The sequence below is a fragment of the Thunnus maccoyii genome, chromosome 9, assembly GCF_910596095.1.
Source record: "Thunnus maccoyii chromosome 9, fThuMac1.1, whole genome shotgun sequence".
Taxonomy (NCBI): domain Eukaryota; kingdom Metazoa; phylum Chordata; class Actinopteri; order Scombriformes; family Scombridae; genus Thunnus; species Thunnus maccoyii.
The window spans coordinates 1,136,013-1,146,012 of NC_056541.1; the positions used below are offsets into that span (position 1 = coordinate 1,136,013).

At 39.7% G+C, this 10,000-nt stretch overlaps 1 protein-coding gene across 2 annotated transcripts in view; it reads right to left on the reverse strand.

The window, feature by feature from the left end:
* Positions 1-5,989: 5,989 nt before the first annotated feature.
* The window catches only part of LOC121903323 (far upstream element-binding protein 3-like), a 29,730-nt gene continuing 25,719 nt past the window's right edge, over positions 5,990-10,000 (reverse strand). For both annotated transcript variants that reach the window (XM_042420238.1, XM_042420237.1), the window contains exon 18: positions 5,990-9,255. In XM_042420238.1, the coding sequence (XP_042276172.1) occupies positions 9,247-9,255 (9 nt within the window). In that variant the 3' untranslated portion in view covers positions 5,990-9,246. The remainder of the gene's footprint in view (positions 9,256-10,000) is intronic.

The following is a 10,000-nucleotide window of genomic DNA, read 5'->3' on the forward strand; positions in this document are numbered from 1 at the left end:
AAACAGGACAGACTTTTATTGATCATATTACTGTTACCTGGAAATTATTATTATTATTATTATTATTATTATTATTATTATTATTAAATACTCAACCTGAGTTTTTACACTTATACAGTTTGTACATTTAATTGTAACATCCACAGTCCTGTACTAGTTTATCAGCACAAATACTCTTATAATTATATTATAATTATATTATAATTATATTATAATTATATTTCTCTATTCGATTCTATTTATTCTATTTTTTAAATATATTTTTTTATTTTAGTCTATTTAGTTATTGTTTATATTTTTGCCTTGAATTGTATTTGTTTGTTGTTTCTGTGTTATGATTTATGGCAAGTAGCTTCTGTAACACTTTAATATCCCTTCATCAATCAATCAATCAATCAATCAATCAATCAATCATCTGTCTATTTGTATAAAAATGATTCCAGTGTAACTTATAATTCTTTCTGTCGGGTTTTTGTATAAAATTAATCTCAAACTCAACATGAAACAATATTTACATTTAAATTCACAAGAAGTTAAACTGAATCAAAACGATGTTATTGAACTAATGATTATTTATTATTATTATCAATGAATCTGCCTGATATCTGATTAATGGTTTAGTTTATGAAACGTTTTCAGTTATGAGAAGCTTTTTGCTTGAAAAATGAACAAAATGATGAATCGATTATAAAAACAGCTGCAGATTTGATTTGATAAAATTATTGGTAAATTTAACTTGATATGTCCAGTTTCTGGTTTATTCATTTATTGATCAAACATCTAACAGACTGATTTAATGTAGAAATATATATATATATATATATATATAAATAAACCAGTGAAAGATTCACATATTCTATAAAAACAACAACAGATTGTTTTCTCATATATGTAAAATATACATGTGACAGTAAACACCACAATGATCCTCCTTATTCCTGCAGGTTATGATGTAATAATAATAATAATAATAATAATAATAACGTGTCACCTTACAGAGACGCCGTCACTCAAACGTAACTAAAGGTCGTTTTTGGCGACTGACATTCTGAGCTACAGCAGGAGCAGCGGATAAATACAACAAACTAACATGATACGACCAGCGGCATAAAAACTGTGATATTTTCTAAATATAATAATAAACTCGTATGCAACTTTATTAGCAGCAACATGAGTAACATCCTCTCTGCCCCCCTAACACTTTAAACATGCCTTCAAAATAAGATACACCATAAAAAACAAATATAAAGTGCATGAAAAATACAACTCAGCAGGAGCCCTGAGCTTGTTTCTCTGTAACGAGACGTCCCATCCAGAGGTCATATGTCTGGTCCACTCCGTCATTTTGTTTTGGTTGCTGTCACTGCGGAAAACGCCGCTCCACACAGACAGGATGTTGGAAACGGCGACAGGGTTTTCAGACCAGCAGAGTTGTTGCCGCCGTCATTTGCGATCTCCAGCAGTTGATCTTCTTCTTGTGTAGACATGCTGGATTCACCTGGTTTGAGAATCCAGTCATTTTTCAAAATAAAACATCCTTTAGACTTAGATAATAATAAATAAAATGTATTCTTTCTGTGTGGCCCAGACCCACATGACCTGCGGACTGGTACCGGTCCGCGGGCCGGGGGTTGGGGACCACTGACCTGTAGTGTTGCTGTTGTTGGTGTGTATGAGTGTGTTTATCTCTCAGACTGTGTTGTGTTCATCATGTATGTTTGTTTTAATGAAGCTGTTGATAAGAAAATTAAAAATACAGATAAAAACAGTTGCAGATTAATTTGGATAATTGTTGCAGATCTAATAATATCTATGAATTACAGTGTGAAGAGTTTTTATTCAAAATGTCTGACTTGTTCTAAAGAGAAAAGTCTGTTTCTATGTAAAACTGCAGAAGAAGAAGAAGAGCAGCCGGATGACGGCTCTCCGTCCTCTCTGCTCGTCCCTCGCTGCCGCTTCATTGATCCCTGGAGGTCAGCAGGTGCGTGTGTGTGCGCGCGCGTGTGTGTGTGTGTGTGTGTGTGTGTGCGTGTGCGTGTGTGCGTGTGTGTGTGCGTGTGTGCGTGTGTGTGTGATTACAGTAATGTCTTAATGACAGATGACATCACGCCGTCAGTCCGACCATCTGTCTGCGCTCTGGGAACATGAATAAATGATAAATCCCACATTTCATGTCAGAACATGAAGAGACGCTGCGACGGCAGCTCAGACACACTGACCCTGAACACACGCACACACACGCACACACACGCACACATCATGTGATCAGTAACAGTGAATGTTTCTGTGAACAGTTTTAAACGTCATTCTTCAACACTGTGATCGTGGAACCAAACCAGACGTGAACCAGCGTCGTCTCATCATCGATGTGTGACGGTTTTATAAAACACAGACAGATGATGTCGTCCTGCAGATTACTGCCGATAGAGGCGCCAGAGTAGAAAACGCTCCTAACGACGCACACGTGTACTTTTCACGCCGACACAGTGGAGCGACGGCTGTATTACACGAGTCAACACCAGTCAGTTACAACATCTCCTGCAGCTCTCCTCTACTGCTCCATCAGGCACCACGTTAGTCAATAAAAGTTACTGAAGAGGGAAAATAAAGCTCTCTGAGCTAACGAGTTTGTTAAATGACAAATGTTTGCTACATTCTCACTAGATTTGATGACCTTTAAGAGCCTAACTGGCGACCAACCTGGCAACGTAGTGAGCAGACCTCAGTTCTGGCTAATAATTCTTGGTAAATGTGCGTTGATGTGTGATTGTGGTTCTCTGGACTGACTGTTGATCATCAGCTACACAGAGACATGAATGAGCGTACATATCGACTAATCACTGATCAATACTTTTCCAGAAGGTTTTAGCTGCTTTAAACTGACAGTAGTTGGTGGTGAACAGTGGCTCGTTCAGGCATCACTCACAGAAGGCAGCGATGCACCATCAGGAGCAGTTTGGGGTTCAGTATATGTGTCGAAGGACACCTCGACACGGAAACAGGAGGAGCTGATGATCAAACTGCTAACAGTCAGTTAGCAAACCTGTCGGCTCAGTCCGGTCACTAACAGGACAATAACTCCTTTATTTTTCAACCTGGACCCCATGTTCCCATCTTTTGATGTCTAAGTGACTGATGGAGACAACAGTGTTTGAAACTGGTCCAGTATTGAGTGACAGCAGTGAAACAGGCTGTGATGTCATTTTTGAGGGCAATTGCACCCTTTTTTTGCGACTGACAGACTGTTATTATAATATGTGTCTGACATCAAAAGTAAACACAGGAAGTAGCCGCCGGTAGCAGCTTGTAGGCCGACCGAACCACCAACATATTCATCCGCACATGCTGGTTAATTTCCATCTGAGGCTGTAACTCAGCATCTGTTCCTGCTAGAGAAGTAATGTTAGTAACTTAGTAGATAAATAAAATGTCTGCAAGTTTGCAAGGATAAAATAATGAGCAGAGCCACACTGAGCAGTTTTCATGGATAAACGCTGGATGACTCTTTACATACTGTATTTCCTCACAGCTACGTGTTATAATCACATTTTTCTCATCGCGTGGAGCTGAACGTTTGGTCCAGCCGCCTCGTTCTTTTCTTCCAGTTGATTTTGTGGAGGTCAAACAGTCTCCAGGACGACAACGTTGGTAAACGCTGTAAAGATTTTTTCACTTCTAGAGTCTGGCAGCAGCAGCTCCAGTGACGGCAGGTTCTCTGAGGTAATCCTTACTGTACGTTGACTTTCCTGATGGTCCCGTTGCCTTTCTTTGTTTTTCCTCTTGCAGGTGTTATCTCTTCTCTGTGTACTCCGGCTCAAATAAATACGGTTTGCCAATCAAAGTGAAACTCCTCATAATAGTCTATGGGACAATCCATCAAGTCAGCCTCATACATGTAAACAAAGATGTGCAGATTAATATCCGGGCGGTTCGGTTAGTCGTCGAGCTGCCCTAATTAGTCACTTAACCTTAACCCTACAAACCTCTTATTGGGAATCATGAGAAAGGAGAGGAAGAGCTGCTGACTGGGATTACTGTGAGCAGCATGTATGGGAATAAATTACAATATAATGGATATGTGTATATTTCTGGCTTTCCCCCCTGACGGTCTGAATAACTCGCTGCTCTTGCGCCCTGCTGCTCTGTCTTGTCTGTCCGTGCGCTGTCAGTGTCCTCTTTTCGCACCACGAAGGACGCTTTTCACTACATGACAAGACGGACGTGCGGCATGCGAACGTGTGAAAAGTCTGTTGTGTTGAGTCTCACGGTCAGTGGGTGCGAGTTGGCAGCGCTGGTCTTATTTAGACAAATATGTCAGTTTTGATTAAAGAGACAAACTTGGGGCTCCCGACCCTCTCCAGGCCCGCAAGCGCCTTTATCTCTGAACGTAGCAGGAAAAGGATTTGGTAACCTCTGCCGGGCACTTTACTCCGCTCCGGCATGGAGAGAGGGCCGAGAAGCACCAAAATCCGGCTCGAAGGACCAAATTGATAGATAAACTATCAATAGACTGAGGTTGGTTGAAGTCAAGCGTCTCTTTAATTCAAAAAGAACACATGTTACAGACACAGAGAGTCTGCAGAGAGGAATTCACTGGTATATATATTGACGGCCTTGATGGCCTTTGGAGGCACCTTTAGTTGTTTACAGATTCCTACCAGACCTAGACAAAGCTTTACAGAGCTCTCCCTTCCACCTGATTTCCATATGACTTTGTCCTGCTGTAACCCTCAATATATATATATAACCATACATGGTACACAATGTACAGATTTTTCCTTCATGTTCAGACTGAATACAGAGTGGTGTGATAGCATACTACACATATTTGCCAAAAGCGGTGTGATGACGCGGCCGTATGGGTTGAAAATGTTCCAGCTTGAGCAAAAGTTTCCCACAAATCCTTTTGCTTTTTGAGTCTGCATCATGATCATACAGACAGGAGAGGAAAAAAGAGAAACTGGAGGGAATCAACAGAGTTGCTGAGCTGTCTGTTGCTAGCTAGCTTACCGCTAACATCTGTACAGTTGGTAAAAAACTGAAGCAAAAATTTGTGGTCAAGAATCCAAATGCAACCAGCTGTTTTACTTTCTTTACCATCTTTTTTTTGTTTTTTAATGTGCTGAGAGAGTCAAAGATGGAGGTTTTCCTTTTAGTTGTTACACAGTTCAGAACGTAAGTTAGCTGTGAGGCCGTTTCATTCATCCAAACTGTTTGTACTTTGTTGCAGTTATTAGACTCTGAAGATGCCTTGTGAGTGTTGAGAATAGCAACCCTCAGGTTTAACATTGTTTAACCAGCTTTAATTATCCAAATCATATTGTGATGTGTTGTACGGCTATTTTATTTATGCTGTATAAAATGTTAGTCCTTGTTTGACCTTGAAGATGGCCGAGTAGCCTGCAACCTACCACCACTTCAGGCTGCATAATGTTTTTATAAATATAATTTTAAATATGAAATAAATCCAATAATCATTTCCTGTCCTGATCCACCCAGTTATAAACTGCTGTTGATGCATTCTCGGTTTTCATAGCACCCTCATCTAGACTAGAGCAGGTTGCTGTTTCTTGACTTAATCCAAGAGGTTTGGTGATGTGATGCACTAACATGCAAGCGTAGCGTCTGGCTAACAAAACAAAGAACAGAGAAGCTCAGATTACAGCACACACAGAGGGAGCGTGACTTCATTCTCTGCTCAGGACGTCATTAGAAAATAGCTGTTTACTGACAGCTAGTGGGGCTGAATGTTGTGTGTTGCATCTTCAAACATTTAAACACGACTGTGAGATTTCAGCTTCACGTCGTCCCTGAACAGGTCTGGAGGTTCAACTGCTGCAAGTACATTGGACAAACATACATTTATCATGTGACCCCTCTGATGGTTCAAATAATAATTCAATTACACGACGTTAACGTTTTTCTTTTTAGGATGTTTTGGTCAATGTACAGAAACAGACTCTGTATCCAGAGAGAAAGACACAGCCAGTCAGAAAGAATGAGCCTGTTTATTAGCCCTCATGTTAATCATCATCATCATCATCATCCATCTTCCTCTTCCTCGGCCACCGACAGTCTCGTGGCTCGGGTTCATACACAACTCTATCTGTCAATAGAATCTAATAGAAAAATCTGCAGGTTACAGTTAGGACATCTGTCCATTAGAAAAACAACAGAAACCATGAAACCAAAAGCTCCCGTCACCTCTGCAGGATGAGAGGGTCAGGACTAGGAAGATCTAAACTGGAGTGGACCGGTGTTGTCGTGTTCAATCCTAGTTCAGGGACATTGGGAGGCTTGTTGTGAGCCTGGTTGACCAGTTGTTTACTGGTTTAGACCTGGTGCAGGTCCTCAACAGTCCACACCAAGCCTGGAACTGGGGTTAGACACCGAGCCACTGTCCACTCCAGTGTTTCTAATAATTTTTCGGGGAGTAAAACCCCCTCACTATAGCTCGCCTCGCCTCGGAGCCGCCACGCTAACCAGCTGTGGAACCGTTCAACGCTCATCTTGTGACGCTCTTGTAATCACATGGTCTGATTACAGACGTGTTGAAAAAATGACAAATCCCACCAACTTCTTAGCGGGGCGGTGTCCAGACAGACAGAGACACGGAGACAGACAGGAGAAGAGAGAGAGACAGTTAGCCTAGCAGTCTTGAGAGTATAACACATATTCAGCTTCTCTTTGCAAATCGGTTAGACAACATGTGAATTAAACAATATCATTTTTAACAGGATAACAAAGTACATTTTTAACTGGAGAGCACCCGCCAGAGAGTGGAAATTTACACAAACCATATTATCTTATCGACAAACTGAATATTCAAAACTGGATAAACAGATTTAAATAGACCCCTGTACAGGAGAACTCATTATTATCGTCGTCATTATTATTATCATCATCATCACACATACAAGAAGCAGAACCACTGATTCAATTTTCAACTCAACAACAGCCAGATCTCCCTAAACGCAAGACAAACCTCTCTGTGGTCCGACACGCACGACGCTCAGCTAACACACACACACACACACGTACAACGTCAAGCTAACGCACACGCAACATTCAGCTAACACACATACACACAAACGTTTAGCTAAAGCGCAGACAGCTAAGGCTGGAATTACACTTCAACAAAGATACGTTGAACATTTCTGCAGATGTGTTTTTGGGACAGATGCGCACATATAAAATCTTAACAATGTGCGTCAAACTAGCTAATCAGTTAAACCAATTTCAAAATAGTAAAGAAAAAACACTTTCATGTTCGTACACGTATAAAATAGCCACCTGAACATCTGAATGATCACCGTGCACATTCAAGAAGCATGTTTCAGCCTTAACAGACACACAACATACAGCTAACACATATGCTGTTCAGCTAACATGCACCACACAGCTAACTCTCACACACTACAACCAATAACACCCGGTTCAGCTAACAAACACACAGCTTAGCTAATGACACACACAGTTTTGCCAGCGCACGTAGTTTAGCTAACCTGCTCATACTACCAATACATGCTATTTAGCTAACGTCCAACTAACGCTGCATTCACGCCACAATGGCAGAAACGCAAGAATTTGGGAAAATTTTGCACATTATTCCAAGATGGTACCACAACGGTTAGCCTTGTTGTCACACCATATAAACAGATATAAAGCATGAATAAGCCATTTTAAAAATTATTCTACATATTTGCAGCAGTTTGCTAACAAGAAAAACCTGAAAACAGTGTTTGGCTCGTTTTTAGTTTGATGAATTGATTGTATTAGCTATTTTGTCACAGTTTTTTTGTTGTTTTTTTCCGCAAAGTGGATATCTTAGCTGTCCAAAATTTCTGACTCCTCCAACTTAAATTACAACTAAGAGGCAACCGGCTGTTCATAATTAGTGTGTGTCGTGTGACGTGAATGCAGTATAATGCAAAGTTAAGCTACATATGCTAACACACCACAGACCGCTAACAGAAACAGCTCAACCGCCACATTCATTCAGCTAACGAAAATTTCTACGCACCTTTAGTTAAAACACCCACCATTTGGCTCAATCGAACGCTCATACCGCTAAGCTAACATTATGCTAACATAAACACATCTTTTCACTGACAAATTGTTGAGTTAACAGGCACCGTTTAGCTAATAAACACACACACACATACACACACACAGCTAACACACAGTTGAGGTAACACACACCTTTTTGCTAACAAACATTTAGCTAACTCGCACGTCTAGCTAACGCGCCAATTTAGCTGATACATCGCTAATAGAATCGAAAACTTCATTGTTCAGCTCCTAACACTTCCTCTACAAACAAGTCGGCCAAGTAGAAATGCAGAACTAAGTTACAACAACAATAATAAAGTTTCACTCTGTAAGAAAATAGTAATTTTGCCCCTTTTTGTACTGAAAGTTGAGGCAGGGAAACATGGTGTCGGCTGGAGGTTAAATCCTGTGGAGGACACAAAGTGTTTGACCACAGAGAGATCTGGCTTTAGACAACGCAATATAAATCGTCATTTATTCATCATTACATCATAAAAACTAAAGAATCACTATAGAGATACAGGAATAAGAACTATCATCAAACCAAAAAGAAAACAATAAACGCGTCATTGCACCTCCAAGATGGCGACTAAACAGGTAAAATTAGATTGAGAACAGACCCAGCGAGCACAGATTTAGTACAAAAAACAGTTTTGTCTCTGAAGGTAAAACATTACATTTCCATCCGACGCTATTAAAATATTTCTATGCCAAAATAAAAAAAAAAAAATAACTGAGAGTCAACACACACAATCTGACGCATGCTTTAAAACATTATCATAAACAAAATAATAATAATAATAATAATATCTGATTTTCTTACTCAAGACTGCTAAGCCTTATACCGTTTTCTTATTGGAAAATAAAACTAGACAAAAATATAGATTATACTGATTTTTTTTTGTTCAAAGCCACACTGATACATCTTTAAGTTCAAGTTTGATAAAAAATAAAACAAAAAGAAAAACCAGGTCTACACCATGGAGAGACCAGAGGCTAGTCCAAAAAAATTTGCCCGACAAAATATCAACTTTGTAAGGTTAAAAAACAGAAAGAAAAGAGTTCGTGATTTTTCAGTTAATCCTTAGTTTTTCTCTACAAAAGGAAGGAGGAAGCGGCAGAGCGTTGCTAGGAAACCCCGATTCGGTTGCCGTCGACGACCATCCGAGGTCTTCACGGGTGAGGGAGGAGCCTCTAGTGATCCTAAAGAGAGGGAATGACATCACTGTTCAATGTTCACATATTTTTAGCAGTATGGAGGTTTGTGTTTGACCAATGAGCAGCGGAGGAAAGTAACTAAGTACATTTACTCAACTACTGTACTGTAGTACAGCTTTGAGGTATTTGTACTTTACTTGAGTATTTCCATGTGATGCTACTTTCTACATTTCAGAGGGAAATATTGTACTTTCTACTCCACTACATTTATTTGACAGCTTTAGTTACTTTTCAGATGAAGATTTGACACAATGGATAATATAACAAGCTTTTAAAATACAACACATTGTTAAAGATGAAACCAGTGGTTTCCAACCTTTTTGGCTTTTGACGTCTTACAAAAAGCAGTGTGTAGTCGGGGTCACATTTCACATGTCTATGAGTTGTTAACAGCTCCACCAAATAGTGATTTTTCCCTCTAAACTTCTCACATGCTTTCATTTCAATAAATGTTCAAATGATCCAATATTTCAGCAAAAATCAAAGATTAGAGAAAAAGTCCAAAAACTGAAAACAGATTTGTGTATCAGAACTTTGTTTTTTCTTCTTTCCTCTCCCATTAATCATCTCACCACCCCTCAGATTTATCTGCTGACCCTTTGGAGGGGCCCGACCCCTAGGTTGGGAACCACTGGACTAAACTAGCTAACTGTATATAAAGTAGTGTAAACTAGCTCCACCTCCAGCAGCTACAACAGTAACATGCTACTTATAATAATAATAATAATAA